Genomic DNA, 24,752 nt, shown 5'->3' with positions numbered 1-24,752 from the left:
TTTGAAACTCAACTCCACAGTAATTTTTATTTATCTCTTTTATTCTGCCTCTACAGGATTTGAGCACCACGTGCTCGCTCTTGCAGAGCAATGCACTGAATATCTGGGAGTGAATCAAGAATAAATCCAGATTTGTGTCTCTTTTTTTTCTGGGTTTACAGGTAGGAGCTCTGAGTGTTGTGACATTTGTGTACGAGGCCACTTGAAGTCTCTCATTACCACGTTCCCTGCCCTCCCAACCTTTTGCATTTCTCTCAGCCTGTCACTGTCACTGTCACTGCCTTCAAGTGGTCAATAAAGCAGCCTTAACACCGTGCCCTTCCCTGGGGACACCTTGTCACTGCTGCACACATTGACCTTATTTTCTTCCTTTGATTTTACATTTTCTTTAACATGAAAGCCTTCCCTTCATCGTTTTGGCCTCCTCTATTGTTCTTGGGTGATTTATGCCCCAAATGAGTTTCCTTTTATCGAGGTTTCAGGCTGTGTATCCCATTAGCATCTTCATTTAAAGCAGACTGTGCACAGGAGCAAGTATATATTTAATTCTGTCTGATTGCCTGTTCTCCTGTGCCTTGATTAAAAGGGACATTCATTGGGATTGATTTTTGATACTTTAACCTGAATTTTATCAAGTTCCAATCCAATTGCCTTCCAAGGATAAAGGCATGTTATGACTTCACCTTTAGACAATGAGTTTCAACCTTTAAAACCTCTCCCTTGCCTAATTTTTATTTAACTGGCAACAAATATCTTCCTTCCTCTGACAGTTCCTGCTCTTTGAAAAGCTTTCCTTATTCCTTCCAAACTTTTCCTACTCTGTTTTCTTAACTAATGCACTGAGACATTTTCTCTGTTCCTGGCTTTGCATTTGAGAAAACACCTCCATAAAAACATTGATTTTTAGGCAGTTATCTCAACTGTGTGTGTCTTTCCTCCAGGATTTTCCTCCTGCAACTGGGAGCTGTGGCAACATCCCATTAGTGCATCAAACAATGCCAGGAAATATTCTCTAATCCTGGGGCCAAATGACCTGGTCTGATCACAGCCATGTCATTAAACTCTATTAACTTCCAAAACACCTCGTGGAAACCCTCCCTGACCCATGTCATTCCCAAACAGGCCCAGGAATTGTTTGAAGGAGCCATAGCTGGCCCAAGCCAAACTCCATCCTGATAAATTTGCAGCATGAGGAATTGTCTTCCAGTGCCTAATAATATTCCATGGAGTTGTTTTAATTCCTGCAATAAATATCTGTTATATGGCCCAGCACCACTGGAGACTCTGGAGATGTTCTCCTGCCACCAGCTAAAGGCTTCAAACTGACAGAAGGTGGATTTAGGTTGGATATTAAGAAAAAATAATTTATTGTGAGGGTGAGGAGGCCCTGGCACAGGGTGCCCAGAGCTGCTGTAGCTGTCCCTGGATCCCTGGAAATGTCCAAGGCCAGGCTAGATGGGGTTTGGAGCAACCTGGGATAGTGGAAGGTGTTCCTGTCATGGCAGGGGTGGAATTGGATGAGCTTTGTAGTCCCTTCCAACCCAAACCATTTTATGATTCTGGCAGACCCACACCAGTCTCTTCCTACCCAAAAATCTCTCCCAACCCACCTGAAAGCCTCTTCTATCTCTATTTGTGCTTTTTTTATTATTTTATTATTTTTTTCCCAATGCAAACAGAGGAGTTGAAGTGTCCTGATAATCCAGGGAAAAGAACCTGCTGGACATTAACACTGCAAAATGAAACCCAAGTCAGCAGGAGAAGACACTGAGTCCATGTTCCCACCCTACAGACATCTGTCAGTCTGTCCTCGGCACAGTGACCCTGGGATTGCTCTGGACTCCTCCAGGGTCACTCCAAGGTAACCTTGGTCAGATTTTCTACTCCAGGGTTACTCCAGGGTAAGGCTGATCAGATTTTCTACTCCAGGGTCATGCCAATGTAACCCTGATCAGATTTTCTACTCCAGGGTCATGCCAATGTAACCCTGATCAGATTTTCTACTCCAGGGTCATGCCAATGCAACCCTGATCAGATTTTCTACTCCAGGGTCATGCCAGTGTAACCCTGATCAGTTTTCCTGCTCTGTTTGTGTTGGAAAATGTGAGATTCCCTCATGCCAAGTACCCCAAAGGGGCAGCTGCAGGAGTGACAGGCAGGCCAACAAATTCCCATCCACTTTGGGAGAGATGTTTCATCAGCAAATGGGTTGTACATGACAGAGACAAGTTGCTATTTCAGATATTTAAAGATGCTATAACACTGCTTGGCCTTAATTTTGGGCTCCAGCAAGCTATTGATTTTTTGATTTTGTATTATGTTAATGATGTCATGATCATATCAGAGCAGCAATGTACTCCTGCAAAGCTCCAGAGTGCAATATTTAATAGATACTGTTAGTATTAATTGATTTTGCTATAATTCATTCTACTCATGTTTTCACGCTTAAGGCTTGGGGTTTTTTTGTTGTTTTGTTGGTTTTTATTAGCAGTAAATTCCCTAAACATCCAGGCAGAATGAAAAAAAAGTCAAAGCATTTACTTTTCCTCTTATATTTTAATTGGGGAATGGGGGAAGTGGGGAAGGCTGTCCTCTCCAGTTCACCCCAATCAATAGCAGATTAAGTATAACACTCAATAACGGGACTGGTGTGCCCCTCAACAGCTCAAGAAGCCATCAAATGATATTTTGTCAATTGGACAGATGAGTTTATGCTGTGGGTCTCCTTCCTTTCTCATCAGCCCTTTCTGATCCTAATCCAGATGCCCCTGGATCCCTGGAAATGTCCAAGGCCAGGTTGGGATGGTGGAAGGAGGAAGGTCAAAGGTGTCCCTGCCATGGCAGGGGATGGGACTGGATAATCTTTTAGGTCCCTTCCACCCCAACCATCCTAGAATTCTGTAATTCTATTATATTCTATCAGATAGATAAATCCAGGAAATAATTGTTCAGGTCAGGAATTTTTTTTTCCTTAAAAGCAGAGAGAGGAACAGAGAACAAAGATTTATTGTTGCCCTACAATTCTGCTAAAAATTATCTCCCCACCACAGAGAAAATCACTACCATGTCCAGGTACACTGAGACCCTGCCCAAAATTCAGAACCATTCCTGGAAATAAATTTTATGAGGCAATAGCCACAAGATGGAAAACCATTTCTGCTTTCTTGGCTAATCATACACTGGAAGTTATTTGTGAGCTTGTTTGCAGGGCTGGGGCTGGGTGAGGATGAGGAAGGTTGATTTGTTTGTATCCATGTTTGTATTTTCTCTTCTCCCTGAGGAAAGCACTGAGCTAAAGCTCTTGGCAAGCATCCCAACATCATCCTCCTGTTATTGACTGGCTGCTCTTCAGAGGAGCTGGGTGGAAAAGGGCCAGGGCCACCAGCAGAAGGGCCACCTCTGGCCCTGCCACCTCTCAGGGATGCTCTGCTCTGAAAACACCTCATCAGAGAGCTCACAAACAGACAAAGCAGCCAAGAGCTGTCTGAGCAGAGCCCTGCCCTCCTGCCCTGCCCAGAATAACCCAGTGCTCCCTGGCAGGGCTGGCTGGCATCCCTTCCAAACTGGGGCTGGCTGCCTGTCCCAGCTCCTGGGGAGCCACAGGGGGCTCCTGTCCCTCAGCTGCAGCTGAGAAAATCTGCAGACAAAACCTCTTTGTAGGGGGGTCTGGGTCTGAATGACAAAAGGAGTTTGGTTTGGTTGTGGGCATGTCCTCACATCAGCTCTGAGCCATTAGAGTGGGGTTCCTTAATAAAGGGGACTCATTAATACAGGGGTTCCATTAATACAGGGCCCTCATTAATTCATTAATTCATTAATTCATTAATCCTGGTTTTAAACTGGATTGCATTTAAACGAGGATCTATTTAGAATATATATAAGAATTTTATTATTATTATTATTATTATTATTTTGTTTTACAATGAGGGTGGTAAAATCCTGGCAGAGGCTGCCCAGAGAAGCTGTGGCTGCCCCTGGATCCCTGGGAACATCCCAGGTCAGGTTGGATGGGGCTCTAACCCACCCTCACCCCAAAACCTGCACCAAGCTACCAAGGGAGAAGCCTTCCAGGCATGGGAAGTTAGACTGAGTTAGACTGAGATTATTTTCTTCACATGTCTCAATTAAAATGTAGATCTGCTCCACTGCCTGGGGCAGAGGGGCAGGAGGCATTGGGAATGAGATAGGGGAGGGAGAAACAAGGATGGGGAGGGTTTGCTTCATCCCTGTGTGCCTTAACCCTTCAGGTGCCACCCTGCTCTAACACAAGGGTGTTCTTTGGGATCATCAAGGAATGTGTTTGCACTTTGTCATGTCCTTCTGCTCTAATTAAACAATCTCAAAACCTACTCAGCCATTTGTGAGATGAAATTATTATTTTTGTGCTTTACATATGCTTTGTACATGCTTTATATACACTTTATATTTATATATATATTTTTTTTTACTGCAGTCATCACATCCAGCTCCCTACAGGATTTCTGCAATCCACCCATTGTCCAAAATACTTAAAGCCTTAGGATCTCACACCCACTCATGAGGTGAGGAAGTGTTAGTCCTGTCCTCCAAACAAGGGGCTGAAACACAGGGAAGTTAAGGATTGGAGTCAATTTAAGTCAGGCATTGCTTGATGTGGTCCTTTAAGGTCCCTACTAAAAGAAACTGGCACTTCCACAGGGCAATTCATTCCACTGCCTTCAGCACCTTCAGTTAGGAGGAATTCGTTCAGAAAATTCCTAGTCTTCACTGTCTGCAGAGACAGGAAACCAAGGAGCAGATGAGATAAATCCCATCCTCAGTAATTTGTCCAAGATCATGCAAGGTACTGTGGCAGAGCAGGGAAATTAATTCTGCTCTCTCTTGCCTAAGGAAAATCCTGTAACCAGTGGATCATGTGGATCATGCTGATGTTCCTTTCTGAGTGTACCAAGGGGTGCAGGATGTGTTTTCTCCAGCCAGAACCTGTCCCAGATCTTGTCTTACAACAGTGACTCTGTCCTTCAGCCCACAGCAGTTCCCACTTCCCTGACCTCTCAAATCCCTTTGTGCCTCAACTTCTCTTCCTTTTCCTCAGCTTTCTTTTTTTTTTTATTTTTTAATTACTTTTATTTTTATTTTTATTTTTTTTGCCACAAGACAATCAACAAAAAAACGTGCTAATTGCTGGTGCAACTTCCCAGGGAGGGAAGAAAATGTTGGAGGGAAATGAAAAGAAACCTGTTCTTGCTTCCATCACCAGGGCCTGGTGGATGCTTCCTCCCAGGACACAGCCAAGCTGTTTGCTGTGGGTTTGCCCACACAAGGAATCCCTTTGCCAGTGGCAGGAGAAATTCTCAGCCAATACCTCTGTTCTTCACTGGGAATTTTGTCTTCCCTGCAGAGGATGGCAAGAAAACCATGTTTTCTTTGAATATCCTGGTTTCTTTCCTTATCTTCTTATCCATATTTGAAGTGGAAACCAATGGAAGAGAAGATGTTGGAGAAAACAGGACAATGGGTTACTCAGAACTGCTCACCAGACTAAAGAAATGCAGATGTTGCTGGGGATAGGAAGAAAAGATTGTAACGAGGATCCTCCACAAAATAAAGCCCCACAGCAGGATGAGAGAATCAGCTTCAAGCTCAGAAGTCCCTGTGGACTCTCAGAACCTCCCTCCAGGACCTCAGTTCTGCTTGGAAGAGAATCCTGAACACCCCAAAAATCCCACCCTGTGCCTGAGAGTGTTGCCCAAACTCTTCCTAAGCTCTGGCAGGATTCATGCTGTGACCTGTGGAGACAGCTCCAAAAATACTCAATCCTTGTATCCAAAATATAAAAAAAAATTAAAAAAAAAATTAAAAAATTAAAATCTCCCTGCTACATAAGTGAAAGGGGAAAGCATCTACTTCTGCACTCTGCTTGGGGGATGGAGTGCAGGGGGATGTGGGAGCAATAGGGATTGTGCTGGTGGCACAGACTGATTGGGTGGCAGCTCACTGAATGGGGGAATGTGCAACAGAAGATATTTTGGAAGGAATTCCTGGCTCTGAGGCTGGGGAGACCCTGGCACAGGGTGCCCAGAGATGCTGAGACTGCTCCTGGATCCCTGGAAGTGCCCAAGGTGAGGTTGGACAGGGTTTGGAGCACCCTGGGATGGTGGAAGGTGATATTTGAAGGGTTCTTCCCACACAAATAATTCTCTGATGGCCTGAACTTCTGTGTGCAGATCCAGGGAGAGACTGAGGCTGGATAAAGACACTCCAAAGGTTTGCTGTGCTTTTCTTCTGGAGGAATTTCTGCCTGATCCTCCCCTGCTCCATTCCCTTGTGAGACTGTCACAGGTATGTTGATGGAATGCCAGCAGTGGCAGTGCAGGGTGATGTTCCCCCACCCTGGGGATGTTTTAAGTGCCATTTTCCCTCACTGGCAGCTCATGGGCTGCAGAGGCACCGGGGAGAACCTGACAGCAACACAGATTCCCCAAAAGAGAGAGATTCCCTGCAAACAGCCCAGTTCCTGAACCATCCACATTCCCTGAGTGCCACAGCCCTGCAGCCAAGCCCTGCTGCATCAAAATTAGGGCATTGCAAGATTTTCAAATTCACAGGAGGAGTGAGAGTGGTCATGTTGCAAAACCCAGGGAATTTTGTCTGTTCTGAGAATTTGAGAGGGAAGAGAAGCCTGGGAGATTTGAGCTTTCTGTGCTGTCAGACACTGACCCCAGCAGAACACTGCTTTTGGCTTGGAAAAAGCCTCCAAATTTGAGTGATGGAGTTAAAATCATGGGTGTGCAGTTAAATAGAAGTGTGTGTTTTCACATGGTGAAGAGTTTTGAATTTAAGGGGTTTTTTTTAGAATATAGTAATAGGTATAAAACAAAATAGAAGGTTTTGGGTGTTGTCTCTTCCTTCTTCTTCATGCTTTCAAGTAGTAGTTTTTAGTTGGATAGTTAGTGCTGCACTGTGGGTCACAAATATTTAGTTATTAGGTTAAAAATATAAATAATATGGGTATTAATTCTCTATTGGACTGTTTAGCTTTAAAAGACCTGGTAACCAGCTGGATTCAGCTCCATTTTGCTCACTTCTAGCTGGTAGCTACAAGTGTTGCAGAACTCTTTTTACCTTAGATAAGATTTAATAAACAACCAAGTCCAAACAAGAGAAATTTGTCTCCTTCGTGTTTTTAATCCTAACTCTGAGTGAAGACAAAAGAAAATAAAAACAAGCCACTCATTAGACAGTGCAGTTAACCCATTTACAGGGAAGAACATCCCAAACTGGGTTTAGGCTCTATCATGTTGCCAACATACAGAGCTCTAGAGCAATTTGAGATGTCCTCAGGACCCCATCTTATCCTCCAGAAGAAAATTAGACTCTGTCATAATTGTCAGCCCCAGGTAAACATTTCACACCTGAGGTTCCCCAGTTGCAGCACACAGCAGGGATTCACTGAATCAAATTCCTTGTGTGCATAAAACCACCTATAATTCAAAGTCTCCTTATATTCTCAGTTTTAAACAGCTGAATTATTCTTTATTTTGCTGCTTCTTGAGGTCTGAATCTCCCTGCTGGCTCTGTCAACATCCACAATTCCAGTCAGGGAATATTCCTTCTGTGTGACAGTCCCTGTAAGTTTGCATCTCAGCTCCAGTGCACACCTGATTTTTGAGATTTTTGAGGCTGTCCAGGGTGGCCATGCAGCATGTTCCCTCTCCTGTGGGATATGCAGATATTTCACCCAGAGATCTTCAACACTAAACCCGAGCTGCCAATGTTCCTGTGACGGAGACAAATCCCAAGTAGGACACCAAACTCACAGGGCTGCACGAGGAGAAAGCTTCTGCTGGAACCCACTGCACAAACTAATTATCTTCCCACCCTTCCCCACTGCCCTCTAGCAAAATGAGCTAATCAAAGGAAAGGTTGTTAGCAAAACACATTTACCACACGCCTGCCTCTCATGGCCCACAGTGCCCAGTGCTGTCCCTGAGCTGCCTCAGGCAGGTGCAGGCACTGAGATAATCAACCTGTGAAGGGCACAGCTCTGCACTGCTCAGCTCAGCAGAGCAGGGAAAGTGCTCCCAGAGGGGTCACCATGGCATCTGGGGAGTGGGTGCAGCCAGGGGTGGGTTCTCCAGCACTGGGGATTGATGGTTCAGTGTTGGCTGTAGAGAAACAGGAATTCCAGCAGCCTCTGATTCACTCAGGGCTGTATCACCATCAGCAGCCATGATCCCAACCCCAAAAATTTCCTCCTTCTACTTGGGCTGAGAGACTGATCTCATTTCCAAAGCCCACTGCAGAGCTGCCACATCTGGGGCTATTCCCTCATTCCAAAGGACACTCAGAGCTGTCACATTTGGGGCTATTCCCTCATTCCAAAGCCCACTCAGGGCTGTCACATCTGGGGCTATTCCCTCATTCCAAAGGCATTGCAGAGCTGTCACATTTGGGGCTATTCCCTCATTCCAAACCCCATTGCAGAGCTGTCACATTTGGGGCTATTCCCTCATTCCAAAGGCCCTGCAGAGCTGTCACATTTGAGGCTATTCCCTCATTCCAAAACCCATTGCAGAGCTGTCACATTTGGGGCTATTCCCTCATTCCAAAGGCATTGCAGAGCTGTCACATTTGGGGCTATTCCCTCATTCCAAAGGGATTGCAGAGCTGTCACATTTGGGGCTATTCCCTCATTCCAAAGCCCACTGCAGAGCTGTCACTTTTGGGGCTATTCCCTCATTCCAAAGCCCACTGCAGAGCTCTCACTTTTGGGGCTATTCCCTCATTCCAAAGGCATTGCAGAGCTCTCACTTTTGGGGCTATTCCCTCATTCCAAAGGCATTGCAGAGCTGTCACATTTGGGGCTATTCCCTCATTCCAAAGGCATTGCAGAGCTGTCACATTTGGGGCTATTCCCTCATTCCAAAGGCATTGCAGAGCTGTCACATTTGGGGCTATTCCCTCATTCCAAAGGATGGGTATTTTAGCAGTACCTCAGCAGGCACATCAGAGATTCCCTGGGCTCAGGGCAGGATGCTTTGCTGCTCCCCTGCTGCTCTTTCCCTCTGAAACACCAACTCCAGTTCCCATAGCTGCCTGGAAAAAGTGGGAATTGCTCTGTGACAAGGCCAGTTTTGAGAAGATTATTCCAATTTCCCCTGCTGTCAGGTGGAAGGGGTTCTCAGGCCAGCTGTGACCCAGGAGGAGTCAAACCAGGACACCCTGAGAGCTCCTTCATTCCAGCTTTGCCCCCACTGACTGCTGGAGACTTTCAAACCAAAAGCAAGGCTTCAGCTTTCCTGGAATTGCTTTCCTCCCCAGCACTGATGTTTTTCTTCCCATCATGCAGCAGCACAGAACTGGAAATATTTTTTTGCAGTGAGAAATGTCCCCAGATACCTCAGACACACCAGGGTGGTGAACTTAACAACTGAAGGAGCTCTGAGCCTCCTCTCTGTTGTGGGGGCACAGATTTCCAAGGAAAAGCAGGATTTGAGCTGGAAACCACGTTCTCAGTGTGGATTCTCCATCCTCAGGAGGATCAGGGCAATTATCAAGTACCTTTGGCAAATCTCCAAAGGTGGAAAGCTTCAAGAGCTGCCCCATGGCAGGACAATGTTGGGGCAGGAAAGGACAGAAAGATTTTCCTATAAATGGCCCCAGCCATGATAGTGAGACCCAGAGGGTGGTCAGGCACTGCAAGAGGCTTCCCAGGAATGTGGTGATGGCACCAACCCTGCCAGAGCTCAACAAAGGTTTGGACAATGCTCTTTGTGATTTTTGGGGCTGTGCAGGGTCAGGAGCTGCACTTTGATGATCCATAGGGGTCCCTTCCAGCTCAGGATATTCCCTGATTCTATGATTTTTTAATCATTCCAGGCAAGTGCAAAACACCTCCAAATTGCTGCCTTATTGAAGGGATCCAGTTTGCACCTTGGGACAAAACAGCATGGGGAGTACAAGGCACAGCTGAGGGTTTATAGCATCACAAACTCCTACAAGAGCCAGGAAATCCTTTATTTCTCACTGCTGAAACTCAGGAGTGGGTGTGATACCCCAAATTCCTGCCTTGGGTCCCTGAACAGAGGCAGCACTGGAGGAAAAGACTGGGAAGCAAAAACAAGGAGGTAAAAAAAGAGAAAAAGAAAGAACAAAACAGCCTGAAAGAGTCACAGGCTTTCAGACAGCAGAAAGTCAAACAAGAAAAAGAGCCTTGAAGAAAAGGTCTTGTTGCAGCCTGTGCAGGCAGCTGGGGTTACCTGAGACTCTCTGGTGGTTCAGAAGACTTTGACCAAGAAAGTGAAAGGCAGGGACGATCAATGAGCTCTGCCAGAGGCAGGGCATCAGGTTACCTGCTGAGCCCAGGCACCACGAGCTGATCTTTGGAACTTTTTCCTTTTTTTTTTCTTTTTTTTTTTTTTTTTTCTCCTGTTCTACCAGTGAGTCTGAGTGTGGATAACAAACCTCCCTCCCCCTCCACAGTGATCTCTAGAAAACAGCTTGTGTTTAAATCCTTTTTTTCCCCATTTCATATGATGTTAGAAAGGAGAGCTGTAGTTTTGGGGTGTGTGAGTTGTCCACACAAGGGAAGAGGTGGAGAGCAGGAGGATGAGGAGGGTCACTCCCAGACACTGGGGTGGGTGTCTGCTGCCAGAGAATGCCATCAAACCCCTCTGAACAGGGCTGCTTTTTTGCTGGGAGACCAAAAACTTCTCCTATGGCTCCTGAGGTGTCTCACAACAGCAGGGATCCAGTTAATCCCAACCAGCTCCACCTGAGGAATTGTGTGAGGGCAATTTTGGCCATCCCTTGACTAACCTAGAGCCAAAAGGGATCCAGGAAGGTGGCTGGTGTGGCCCAGATTGTGTCCCTGCTTTTTCCACGGGGTGAGGATCCCTTCAGGAGGCACTGGATCCTATTCCCAAGGCTCAGGAGCAGCAGGATCAGCTCAGGTGCCATGGGAGGCTCTGGGTGCCAGAAGGACACACAGAGGACACGAGCAGCTCCTCAGAGCTGAGCAGAGCAGTGCAGGGAGCAGAGCCAGCTCCTGGCTCTGATGTCTCCAAGCAGGACAGACTGGAGATGCTTAAACAATCCCTCTTCCCTCCGCAGCAAATGTCAGCTCCTTAAACCAACAGCGCTTGTTGACTGCTTTGCTCAGTCTCTAGGGCTGCTAAAGACTTCTGGGGGAGAAAGAAATCACAGATGCCCAAATGTTTCACTCTAATGGAAAAATAAAAAATAAATTTTAAAAAAAAAATGCTTCCTTTCAGAATGGCTTTTTATTTTGAAATCTCAAGCAATTTGCTAAAAACTGAAATCAAACCCCCAAACGAGGACTTCCGAAGTCCAGATGAATCATTCTCCAATTACTAAATGGAATCAGCCCCTTCCAGAACAGCTTTCAAGAACATTTCTTATTAAAAAAAAAATAATTGGCCACTGAGAGCTGGAGGGAAAACAGAAAAAAAAAAAAAGTTTTGAAATATCACAAGTTCTCCCAGAAAATGGGATTGTTTCCCTCTCTGATTGCAATTAATGACCTGCCAGCCAAGGAGTGCCCAGACCTGCAAGGGCAGATTCCAGAGCAGAAGGAGGCTGGTGCCTGGGGGTGCATCCTCCTTAGGGACAGCTTGTGTGTGTTCAGCTGTTCCTCCTGGAATTAGATGGATGTTGCATGGGATGAAATGAGGCAGCCAAGCCAAAATCTAGGAGTGTCACAGAGCAGAGCCTGGGACAGCTCCCTTTGCACCAGCAGGGGATTTCCCTGTAATAAAATGCTGCCCTTCCCTATAGGGACGCTGCTTTTCTGCCCCAAATTCCCATTCTCATGGCAGCTGGGGTGTTAAACACAACCCAGGGATGCTGTGCAGGTCTGGTGACCACATGCAGATGGACCAGTCAATGTGCATAGAATAATAGAATGGTTTGGTTGGAAGGGACCCTCAAAGTCATCCTATGGGCAGGGACACCTTCCATCATCCCAGGATGCTCCAAGTCCATCCAACCTGGCCTTGGACACTTTCAGGGATGGAGCAACCCCAGCTCCTTTGGGCAATCTGTGCCAGGGCCTCCCCACTCTCACAGAGAAGAATTTCTTCCAAATATCCCATCTAGAATCAGGGAGTGGTTGCAGCTTGGATATGGGTGAGACAGGAGTAACTTGCCAGAGTGGTCAGGTTTGGGTGGCATCTTTGCTGCATCAGACACAGGAGGAGGTGCTGAATGCATTTCAGGGTTGCAGAAAACTTCACTTTGCTCTCCCCCCTCTCTGCAGCCCCTGTCCAGGCTGGTGACATTGCTGTGACCTTGCAGCAGGCACCGAGTGCCAGCTTTGCAGCCTGGTCCAGCCCCTCTCCCTCCCCCAGAGAGCCACATTTTCAATTTACACCAAGTAAATGATTCATCAGTGCCTAAAGAGGCTTGAGCAGAGCTCGGGAGGGAGCAGAGCTGGGAAAGGGAGGGGGGACAAGATGGGGGTGAAGATACAGAGATGGAAAGCTCCGGTGACTGCTCTGTATCAGCTCCTCTGCTCGGGGCAGAAGCCAATCAATCCTCCCCCTCTCTCCTGCAGCCGTCTGTGGGTCTGTCTGCCTCCCTGTGTCTCAGAGGACTCGAGTTTCTCGGTGTAAGGTTAGGACAGCAGAGCTGTGGAAATCGATTCCCCAGCCCTGGCATGCCGCCCTCGGCACAGCCAGCCCAGCTCTGCTGGGAGAAGATGGATGGGGAGCTGTCCCTGCACCTCCCAGGGGCTGGGAGCTGAGGGTAGCTGGGAATGGGGGAATGGAGAAGAGGGAAAATCCCAAAATGTGAGAGGTGTGCATAGAAGAGACCAAAAAAATAGATGCTGTAACCCCTTGGGCAGTTTCCAGCTGTCTCCCAGCACACCACTGCTCTCAATGGTTTATACTGGAGGAGGATGAGGGAATCCTGGCTTTGCCCACACATCTGGATCCCACACCTAGCCGAGCTCCCACATCTCTGGGTCCAGCCCTGCACTGGGAATCCCCTGGGATTATGACTGGGAGGGAAGAGGGAAGGGTCAGCAGCCAGGAGGGGAAATGTTTATGGAATGAGTTGTTGAGGATATATCCCACTTGAGGAAAAGTCTTGAGGGGTTCTGATGTGCAAAAATTTCTAATTGGAGACTCGGTATTCCAGTGTCCTTACTCTGTGCAGCCAAAATTTGTTGAGTGGGATGTAATCTGCTGCTTTGCTCTCAGGGCTGCCCAAAAGGATGAGGAAATGAGCCTCAGAAAGGAGCACCTGAGGCTGCACTGAAAACCCCTCCCAGACTGGGACTGAACATCAGATTTCTTAACTGTGAGGAAAACTGGAGGGAAGCAACAGACTTGAAGCAGGATTTGACAACATTTGCCTTCAAAGTGCTTTAAAAAAAAACCCCACAGGGAATCAATCTCGGTGACCCTGCTGCAAGGCACATAAATAAGAGGTGTTTCTCTTTTCCAGATAAGGAATCAGAGGTTAAGTGATGGGGACACTGCCATCAGCCAGGTCCAGCCTCCAGCCACACTTCTCCCTCAAGGACTGAGCCTGCACAGAGATTATTTTTTTAAACCAAGTTGAATCTGCCAACCCCACCCATCACCCTGTGTTTCATTTCCAATTCTGCTCAGGATGAGCTGCTGCACTCTCTGCAGTTGTCTGTGCCCCTTCTCTCTATTTTTTTTTGGGATTTACTGCAGCATGTTTTGATTGTTTGTTGCCACTGACCCTGGATGGAAGGAGATGAAATATCCAGCATTGCTGTGGTACAACCAGTGAACAAACTCATGCCTTTCTGTGCTGTGCACATCTCTGTGCTCTGTCCCTTCACTGACAGCAAACACAGTGTTCTGGAGGGTGGTGAAACAATAATCTTAAAGAAATTAGGATTTTAGTTAAAAGTTAGAAGAAACTGGGCTTGAGGTAGTTACCTGAAACTTCAATAATTGATTGCCTGTCAATTTATGTTTGCTTAGCTGTGCTTGCAATTCATCCCAAAAAATGAAACTGGTAGGTAGGTCCAAATGAATATGAACAATTGCAACCAGAAACTCATTCCTTGCAAAACTGGAGTTGCCCCAAAAGCCATTTGTATTGTCATTGATAGAAAAGGTCAGGGTGAGGAAGACTCACCTTACTTCCTCCTTTTGAGACCCCTCCCCACAAAAACGACTCCAGACTTAATTCAAGAACCAACCACGCTGCTTAATTGCCATTACAGCTAATTACCATGGGAATCAGGGATGGGAAGGGCTGGTATTATGAATATGTATTTATTTGAACCTTTTGTCAATAAATAGACTCTGTGACCGCCTGTAATTTTGCAGTGGGTATTAGGAGTTACCTCACACTGCTGCCCAGTGCTGAATAAACATACCCTTTCTAACTTTAAATTGTTAGAGAGCCTTTTGTCCATCACAGTTGAGTTTGGGTATTAGACCAACACTCATATTTTGGTAAATCAATGGATGCAGGGTAAGATGGGATGGGAACACACTTTACAGCTCTGCACCAAATGGAAATACCCTCAGGTCAGCAGGATGAAAGTTTCCTGGGCTCTTACCCACCACACCACAATTCAGGACTGGTTTGCCAAGGTTCTCCTGAACATTTTTGGACGTGTTTTGGGATGGATCCCCCAGATCTGATTTGAAATTAGGCAGGCTGCAGTGGTTTTGGATGAGGGTCACACCAGCTGCCAGAAGCAGAGCACTGACAGAAGGTTGGAATGTGCTCCAGGTTTGCTCCCTTCTGCTCCAGCAAGGAGAGGCAGCAAAGTCTATCACTTCACCTGGATCCCTGCCTCCACCTGGAGAGTTTGCAGCTCTACAGGAAGAATTCAGGTGAACTCAGAGGGTGAAGACCAACACACTGCAAGAGCAGGGCCCATCAGAAAAACCCTCCAGGGCTGCCAAGGATGCTGTGAGGCTCAGAGTGACAGCACCCTGAGAGCCACCCTCAGCTTGGACAGGTCTAATGCACTTCCCAGTCACTGTCTGTGCTGAGAGGGGCTTGGAAATGAGACCTCCCTGCCCCTCAGAGCCAGCAGCTCAGCCAAGCCAGATCTCCAGGGTCTCTGCAGCAGGAGGTCACTCAGGGAAAGGCTGCAGAGGCAGCTTGGAGATCAACAGCATCACTAAAAACCCAAGGGAAAACCAGACCCAATATTGAGGACAGCTGGATCCAGTGCTCCTTGTGAGGCAGAGGATAAACCAAAAATAATGGGAGAGAGGAATGAGGCCCCTGCTTGGCCTGTTAAACCGTAAGATCCCAATGAAAACTACCTTGGAGTGGATCCCATGTTGTTTACTGGGATCTGATTTCTCTCTAAAGGTGATGGAGATCACAAGAAGTCCAAAAGAGGAGAGGTTCAGGCCAGCAGTGGAAAGCTGGAGGTGCTGAGACAAAGACTAATGGTCAAATTCCCTTGAATGGAATGGAAACCATCAGGAAAATGTGACCCAGAGAAGAGCTGCTGGAGAGTTGAATTCAAAACTCATCAGGCTGCAAACTCTGGGTGAAGCAGGGGAGAAGCTCTGTCCAGCCTCTACCACCTTTCTTTCCCCTTGTCTTATGAAAAAAAACCCTTCATAATTAAACAAAGTGTCTCCCCAGCAAGTGCCAGAGACTATTTTGGAGGTACCTGGCTCAGCCAGGGACTGAGACAGAATTTTGCGCCTCTACCTTGATGCTTTAAGTTTTAGCTTTCATATTTTCCAGGTTCTGTATTGCATTAATGTGCAGCTCTGAACTTTATATAGAGTGTTAGCAAGTTCTCCTCACAGCTCAGTCACACACAACAATCCTTTTCCAGCCCCAGAACCAAGGACACCATTGCAGCTTTGGGTATAAAAAGTGTAATTTATACAAAAAGTGCAAATAACATTGAATTGAGGAGAGCAGTCTGGGAGGATGGGACTGCAGAACTTGGAGCTGGAATTGGATAATTAACCCCAATATGGAAATGGATAAAAACATATAAAAGTGTGAAAATTTATGACTCAGGGACCATTTTGGGTGTAGCCATGGCCAGGCTCTTGTACTGCCCAAGGTGTACCCATTTAATTATCCATAATAAATAATACTTAATAAAGTATCCATAATAAACCCATCCATATTATCCATTATATTATCCATAATAAATAATATCCATAATAAATCTCCACTTTATTCCTTTAACACTGTCCAGACAGCCTCTCCAGACACCCCTTGTGCTAGCAGGAGGCCAGGTGAAGGGACAGGAGGGATGGGATGGTGACAGGACCCTCCAGGTGAAGGGACAGGAGGGCTGAGATGGTGGCAGGACCTCCCAGGTGAAGGGACAGGAGGGATGGGATGGTGGCAGGACCCCCCAGGTGAAGGGACAGGAGGGCTGGGATGGTGGCAGGACTGTCCCAGGTGAAAGGACAGGAGGGCTGGGATGGTGACAGGACTGTCCCAGGTGAAAGGACAGGAGGGCTGGGATGGTGGCAGGAGGCCAGGTGAAGGGACAGTGGGGCTGGATGGTGACAGGACTGTCCCAGGTGAAGGGACAGGAGGGCTGGATGGTGACAGGACTGTCCCAGGTGAAGGGACAGGAGGGCTGGGATGGTGACAGGACCCTCCAGGTGAAGGGACAGGAGGGCTGGGATGGTGACAGGACCCTCCAGGTGAAGGGACAGGTGGGATGGGATGGTGGCAGGACCCTCCAGGTGAAGGGACAGGAGGGCTGGGATGGTGGCAGGACTGTCCCAGGTGAAGGGACAGGTGGGATAGGATGGTGGCAGGACCCCCCAGCAGGTACTCACATGTTGTGGAGGACACACCACCCGCAGTGGGGGTCTCCTGAGCCCAGGCACTCGCTGCAGGTCTCGTGTTGGCTGCAGGACTCCACGGGCACCCTGGTGAGCTGCAGGAGGAAAGGAGACAACCTGTCAGCCTGCTCAGAACAGCTTGATGGAGATGCCAGCCACCCTGTCCCCTTCCCCTGGTGCCTGTCCTCCCACAGGGCAGGCAGTGGATGGGGATGGCAGTGGGATGGCAGTGGGGTGGCAGTGGGATCTGGATGGCAGTGGGGTGTGGATAGCAGAGGGGTGGGGATGGCAATGGGATGGGGATGGCAATGGGATGGGGATGGCAATGGGATGGGGATGGCAGTGGGGTGGGAATGGCACAGGGATGGGGATGGCAGTGGATGGGGATGGCAGAGGGATGAGGATGGCAGTGGGATGGGGATGGCAGTGGGATGGCAGTGGGGTGGGAATGGCAGTGGGATCTGGATGGCAGAAGAATGGGGATGGCAGTGGGGTGGGGATGGCAGTGAGATCTGGATGGCAGTGGGGTGGGGATGGCAGTGGGATGGGGATGGCAGTGGGATGGCAGTGGGATGGGGATGGCAGTGGGATGGCAGTGGGATGGGGATGGCAGAGGGATGGAGATGGCAGTGGGTTGGGGATGGCAGTTGGATGGGGATGGCAGTGGGATGGGGATGGCAGTGGGATGGCAGAGGGATGGGGAAGGCAGTGGGGTGGGGATGGCAGTGGGATGGGGATGGAAGTGGGGTGGGATGGCAGTGGGATGGCAGAGGGATGGGGATGGCAGTGGGGTGGGGATGGTTTGCTCCACAGCTCAGCCTGCTGCACTCCCTGTCCACATCCCTGTGGCCTTTCCCTCTCCCTGGAGCCCTTCATCCCTTGCCAAACCACTTGCAGGATTTTCCCAGCAATCAGCAAATCAGGCAGGCTGTCAGGATGTGGCACCTCAAATTATTTCATTTCAACTGGACAACAGATTTTCTGCAGCAAGTTAAACTCCCTGGATCTCATTGATCTCTCTGGTTTTGGACTCTGTTTCTTTGTGTTCCTGTGAGAACTGAGGTCCTGTGATGTCTTTGTCTCCTGCCACCACCAGCCCTGCTGCTCCCAGGAGAGCCTGAGCTCCACTCCCCATTGCCTGTGCATCTCCCAGCCATCACTTGTCCCATCCTGGAGAGGTTGATCCCAGCAGGAAAGGACAAAGCCTACCAGGCTGGATATTTTCTTGTCCTGGCCCTGCTTTTGCAGCTCAGAAGCTGTTGGAGTAGGACCTGAAACACCCATGTACTGCCAAAATACTGCATTTTATCATCTGTTTTCCTTTTATTTTTCCTTTTTAATTAAAGTATCTCAGCAAGAGCTTTCAGAGGTTGAAGGGACTGCCCAGCCTGACCTCCTGTCTCACAGACCAGCGCTTTTGATTCCTCTTAGGTTTTGTGAGCCCCTCTCAGCGTTTGAAGCCAAACACACAATTTGGGCCCAATGACCTGATAGTCCCTTTTCCATTGAATAAGCTTCAGAGAGCCTCTGTAATATCCAGTCAATTGCTGGTGTCTTCACCCCAGTTCCTGTCAGCAGGGAGAGTTTATTCCCTCAGATGACAGAGTGTGGTATTATCCTGATGAAACGCCACTGAGAGCTGCCAGCTCCAAACTGCAGAGCAGTTACCCCTGACAAATGATGAGGGAATACACCTGGATCCCAGGGACAATTTTTTACTTGGCACGACATTCAGGAGAGTTTGAGCTCTGGAGTGACAGACTAAGATCCATCTTGACTGTAAATGAATCAAGAACTGACTTTTTATTTATTTTATTATTTTTTAAAAATATAAATTATCTATTATAAATATATATGATATATAAAATTTAAATATAAATATAAATATATTTATTTAAATATAAATTTTTTAAATATAAATATATTTCAGGCAAAAATTCAGCTCCCTGTGCAGACCTTTTCTGGCTGTATCAGAAATTGTTTTTCTCACCCCTTCCCACAAATCCCAGTTGATAGTCTATAAGCAAAAGCTGAAGATGTGCAGTTTTGCCTCTGGCAAGTGGCAGAAGATTTAGAAAACTTCAGGTAGAAACAGGATGGGGTTTATTTACCATTGCACCACTGCCTGTGCCAAGTCAGCCAGAGGAACCAACTGTGGCTACTGAAAGCCTTTAATGAAAAAGTGAGAAATGGAGGAAAAAATCTCAAACAAAAACCAACACAAACTCGCTTTTCTTGACTGAATCTATTGCCATGAGCATAAAAACATAACCAGAGCAGATCACAGAGCAAGAAAAGTTGGAAGAACAAGACAGGGAGGGACTCATTTAGACTTCTCTAATTGTGGTGGCCTTGGCAGTGGTGAATTAATGGTTGGGTTTGGTGAGCTTAAAGGTCTTTTCCAAGATTCTATGAAAAATTAAGATTGTTAATTAAGCTTCTGATCAAGAAGGTATCACTCATGAAGAATAAATTTTATGCCTCAGGGTTTCACCCAATTAAACTTGTTGAACCCAAGAGTCTGTGTTGAATCCAAATTCCAAAGAGATGTAATTTTTTTTTTTTTTACAAGAAGATCCCAAAAGGTGGAGATGTGATAATTTGTTATGTTGGCCATTCCCACCTCTTATTTCCACCTGAGAAAAATATATTGTGAATCATTTTTATCTCCATCACATCAAGCTTGGCCATGTCTGCACCGTGGCCACCAGAGGACTTGAAGAAGAAGCAGGTAATTTAGTTTTGAAAAACTTTAAAAATGCCATTCCTCAATCCAGATGCAATTCCCACCTGGTAATTAGAATTTTGTGAGCACAGTTGGGTTTGGCTCTGCAGTTCCCACCCAAACCACCCTCAGTTTGACATATGGTGCTGCTTGATTTATCCTCATTAGCTCTAGATGGCTCCACCCAACCTCATTTCTGAGCCAGTTTGCACCTGTCTGATAGAAGTGAGCCTTGGTTAAGAAGTTTAGATCAGAAAATTAACTTTTCCAACACCTGGTGATCCTGGCTTGAATGTTCAGAGTCAGAATCCACCTGTGGCTCTGATATAGGAACAAGAAACGACTGAAATTTGCCATTTTTTGGTAAATTGCTCTAAAAAAGACTAGATAAGAAGTATTCTTAATTATTAATTAGCCATCAAAGGATATCCAAGCTCATTCCAGTGGCAGGAGGAACCTACTGGGACCCCAAATCTTTGCAGAAATGTTTTCTTTTCACTGTGTTTGGGTATATTTTGAGGGATATGTGCTGTTTTTAGGAGCACACCTGGCTTGTGCTGCTGTCCCAGAGCCCACAGGGATGTGCCACGAGCTTCCCACATCCCAAATCCTGTCAATCCCACCAGAGTGTGTCCTGGGTCACCATGTGCATTATTCCTGCCCTAAAAGTCCTTTTTATGAGTTCACCCCTAGCAGCTTTTTTGTGAGATTAATTAAAACTGTACCACGCTGATAAATGTCTTGGGCTGGAAGTGTCAGACCTCCCAATTAATGCAGAAAGAAACCACAAAAAACAAAGGAGCTGCAACTGAAAGAAAAGCCACCTGAGGGTCGTCTGCTCAAAAGAGGAAGAGCATCAAGCAAATAAGGCACATCAGAGGTCTTATTTTCCTTTTTGGAGCATCAACTGTAATTAATTCAGCTCAGCTTTTCACATTGAAGGGTTTGAGAGCTGTGTCCCTGCAGGGAACAGTCAGATTTTTGTGCTGCCACTAAAATATCAGCAGAAGGGAAGTCCATGCAGCCTCCCAGTTACAGAGCCTTGGATGAGGCACCAGTGCTGGAGGTGGAAATCTCCATGGTAAACCAGGTTGTGGTTACTCCTTCCACCCCTTCTCCATCCTTGGAAAGCCTGAGAAACTCCTCAAGGTTATTTCCCAGCTCTGGTGAGGGTCTCTATCCCTGGTTTTTCATGGGAGCAAAACCTGGATTCAACATTTTCCAGCAAATATCACAGAATTCTGGAATACTCTATTCTGGAATAATCTATTTGATCATCATCTCTTGAGGGTGGGGCAGTGATCCTGATCTCTGTGGGAGATATTCTGCTAATGGGCATCCATTGAAACCAGCTGGGGCAGTGTTCTTTATCTCATGGGATATCTCCTGTTCATGGCCATGGTTTATAAACCAGCTGGGGCAGTGTTCTTTATCTCATGGGATATCTCCTGTTCATGGCCATGGTTTATAAACCAGCTGGGGCAGTGTTCTTTATCTCATGGGATATCTCCTGTTCATGGCCATGGTTTATAAACCAGCTGGGGCAGTGTTCTTTATCTCATGGGATATCTCCTGTTCATGGCCATGGTTTATAAACCAGCTGGGGCAGTGTTCTTTATCTCATGGGCAATGTTCTTTATCTTTTCACAACCCATCCTTCCTCCAGCCAGTCATTTTCTGCTCATGGCCATTGAGTCCCACTGTGGCACTGATAAAATTACTGCATCCCACTGGAAGTTGCTCCAGCCAGGGGGAAAAGTTTCTAGTACTGTATTTCTATTTTAATTTCCCTAGTAAAGATCTGTTATTCCTAATTCCCATATCTTTGCCTGAAAGCCCCTTGATTTCAAAATTATAATAATTTGGAGGGAGGGGGTTTACATTCTCCATTTCAAAGAGAGGCTCCTGCCTTTCTCAGCACACACCTGTCCTCCAAACTAAAACAGCAACTTTTCCTTCTTTGTCCATATATAAACCACACCTGATTATAAGCCGCACTTTGGGTTCGGACCAAAATTTTGACCAAAATTTTGGTCAGAGCCAGGGCTGGACAAGGGGCAGGTGAACCTCGTGTCCTTCTCAAGGGCAGAAAGGGAACAATGAGCAGGCCCAGCTGCCATGGCTGCAGCAGGATTTGAAGTGATATTTCACCTCATCAACACATCCATTCACTGCTCCCCAAAGAAATCATTCACGAGTTTCTGGCTCACAAGGACATCTTAAAAATCTGGCAAAATCTGCAAAGTGCTGAATGGTTCAGAGATGTCCTTCAGAGTGTTCCACTCAACACCTCACCCCTGATCCTGCCTAAATTCCAAACTCCAGGTTCTCCAGCTCCCAGCCTCCCTTCCCCTCCCTATTTCTGGTATGAATGAGTTACAAAAAGTCATTTAAAACAAAATGATTGAGTTTTTTGGATCTGATAGACAGTAACAGCTAATCCTGTTAGAAATTTGGCTTCTGCTTCTGCCATTATACATTCACAAAAGCTCCTGCTATGTGCTCAGTCACAATTTTCTGGCTCCCATTTTTGACTTTTTTATTTCAATATACATTACTTCTTTTCCCCCCTTAAACTGCCAACATTCTGGTCAAAACCTGAATCATTGCTCAATCTCTGTTGTTATAATTGGATGTTAATACAGCAGCAGGATTTATTCAGTCTGATGGAGTAAGTTAATTTAAATGTACAAAAAGGCATCTTAAGTAGCCAATTTCCTTCCCCAACAGTCAAAAGATCCATTTCCAAAACACTGAACAGTGGCTCTGTCAAGCCATGTGGGTTCTGTGAATGCTGCTATCTTTGGAGGCTCAGCCAGCCCCAAAAAACTGCAGAAAGATTAAGAGTGGAGCTTATTTGATTTCAAAGCCCTGAATGGAGTGTTCACGATAATGCAGTTTATTAAATAGAGGAAGGCAAAAAAATAAAAAAAAACCTGAAAGAGCCACAGGTTGAAGCACTTCTGCACCTTTTGCAGTCACTGAGGAGGTTCAGTCACCTGCACACCATCCCAAAATGCTGATTTTATTCTGGACAAAGGGACTTGGATTTCCTCTGTCATGTTTGATATCCTGTGCCTTACTACCTAACCTACAGAGCCAGTAAAAAAGCAGGAGCAGGGAAAAGCAAAGCCCAGGGAGCTGAAGCACATTATTTACCCTGGTGAGAAACAGGAGTCACACTCAGGAGATGTCAGACTGTGGGGCAGGAGCTGCTCCTGAGGGACAGAGATGAGGATCTGGGTTTGATCCCAGCCTGCCATTGTGCAGAATAAGCACATAACCTGTCAGTCCCACTGGGACAGGGAGTGTCATTTCTCATCAGACACCTGCAAGCTCTGCCTCTTCATTGCAGCCCTCTTCCCAGCAAATCCTTGCTTACACCCCTGGAAAACTGGGGGCTTTAATTAAGAGCGTTAATTGGAAGCAGCAGTAGCTGTCAAGGACAAATGACACAATAATTAAAGTGGGGGTCAGTGTCCTGCTACGTGGCAGGATAAATTACCTGATCAAATATCCTTGCTCACCAAGGGCTCCCTACCTCCAGTTGTGTGTTTGCTGTTCCTTCTCCTCTCCTGTCTCTGCTCTGGGCACTTTTGGTGAGAGATTTCTCCACCCTGGCACTGCCAGAGCAAATCCTCAGCCACAACCACACAACACTCACACCAACAGAGGTACAGGAGGAGGAATAGAAGGATTTAATATCCACAGCCTCTGTGGCAACAGCTCCAGGAAACTTTGAGGTTGGCAGCTCCCATCAGAAGCTCTCAGGATGACATTGCTGCTCCTACAGCAGAGAAATTTGCTTTGCACACCTTGCAGTGCAGTTCTTCTCTTCATACCTCCCTTAGCAGGACCCTGCCCTGCAGCTGGCTCAGCAAAGCCCTCAAATCAGGGCTTTTCTGTGTAAACCATGCTGGGCTTCATTTCTGATCTATCCAATCTGTCAGTCTTGCAGCTTGTAGGGAACAGCTCTGTCGTGGCAGGGGTGAAAAGTGAGGGCTTTGCCTTCTCACTAAACTCTGTCTGCAACATCAGAGTCTAATTCTAAGCTAGAAACTCGTGCTCTGCAGAAGGAGAGACCTTTTGCAGGGCAGGATTTGTCTGCTCTCTGTTTTAGATGTCAAGCAGGGATGAGATAAATCACACCCTGGATGTGCCTGTGTCTGTTCACTGAATAAAAAGGTCAGGTGTACATTATAAATGTACACCACAGTCACTGGGTGAGGGGACTCCCACACTTCATTCTCTGCTCTTCCTCAAATTTTGTCACTGAGAGCAATCCTCAAATATGTTCCTAATCACAGCTCCAGAGTAATGAGTCACAATACAAAATATATTCTCTTTAATTTCTTGGGGAGTGCTACAGGAAATCCCCTGTGTTCCACAGGTTGTAAAGCAGAACTCTGAAGCTCTTGTGTGGTGACAGGGGCTGTGTTTGAGCAAGAGCCTTTCCCCATCTGCTCTGTCACACCAACCTCATCCCTGCTCCCTGTTCTGCCTGTATTTACAAGGGAACAGACATAACAAAGATTATCTCAGTCTTTTTCTTAAAGGTTTGACAGGTTCCCAGTTTTCCCTTTACAATGCTCAGCCTCCACCCAGTCCTGTCCCTTCTTCAAAGAATTCCTCCTCTCTGTAGTGACTCCCCTCCCAAAAACATCACTCCAGGAGGAGCAGGGCACACAGCATCCTGCTGGGAGTGTGCTTGGCATCCTGCAGGTTGAAAAGTGTTTCAACACACTCAGAGGTTTCAGTTCAGCTTTCCACTGAATGAATTCACTCATTTTTCTTTTACCAAGATTGCCAAACCCATCCTCAGCTGGGATTGCATCCCGTTGGCACAAGGCAGGGAAATCTTTAAACTTCCTTGGAAAAATCAGAGTTCACCAGCTCAGAGGTGTGGAAATGATTTTACCCAATCCTGAAAAAACCAACCACCTTCTTCCCCACCCTACACACCATCAGCTCTGGCCAACTCCCTCTGCCTGCAGCATTCCATCCTTGCTCCTCCCTGCTGCATCCAGGCAGCTTCACATCCCCCTGCCCTGTCTACACTAAATCCTGATCTCCTGGTCAAGTGTTTCACTCTGTAAACTGTGAAACAAATGAGGTTTGGCTAAACATTTGTGTTCAAAACCTTCAAAAAAAAGAGACTCATGTCACAATTAATGCAGGGCCAGCCCAGGCTTAATGAGAGCTGGTGCCTGTGTGGCCACTGGAGCGTGGCTGCTGAGCAAGGGAAA

The 24,752-nt window shown here is 46.7% G+C and overlaps 1 protein-coding gene across 2 annotated transcripts in view; it reads right to left on the bottom strand.

Annotated features, from left to right (window-relative positions):
* Positions 1-24,752, bottom strand: part of PLXNA4 (plexin A4) — a 450,712-nt gene that overhangs the window by 139,860 nt on the left and 286,100 nt on the right. For both annotated transcript variants that reach the window (XM_033057624.2, XM_033057622.2), the window contains exon 5: positions 16,776-16,876. In XM_033057624.2, the coding sequence (XP_032913515.1) occupies positions 16,776-16,876 (101 nt within the window). The remainder of the gene's footprint in view (positions 1-16,775; positions 16,877-24,752) is intronic.

Source organism: Catharus ustulatus, chromosome 4, assembly GCF_009819885.2.
Source record: "Catharus ustulatus isolate bCatUst1 chromosome 4, bCatUst1.pri.v2, whole genome shotgun sequence".
In the NCBI taxonomy this organism is placed as follows: Eukaryota; Metazoa; Chordata; class Aves; order Passeriformes; family Turdidae; genus Catharus; species Catharus ustulatus.
This window is presented reverse-complemented; position numbering and strand designations above follow the sequence as displayed.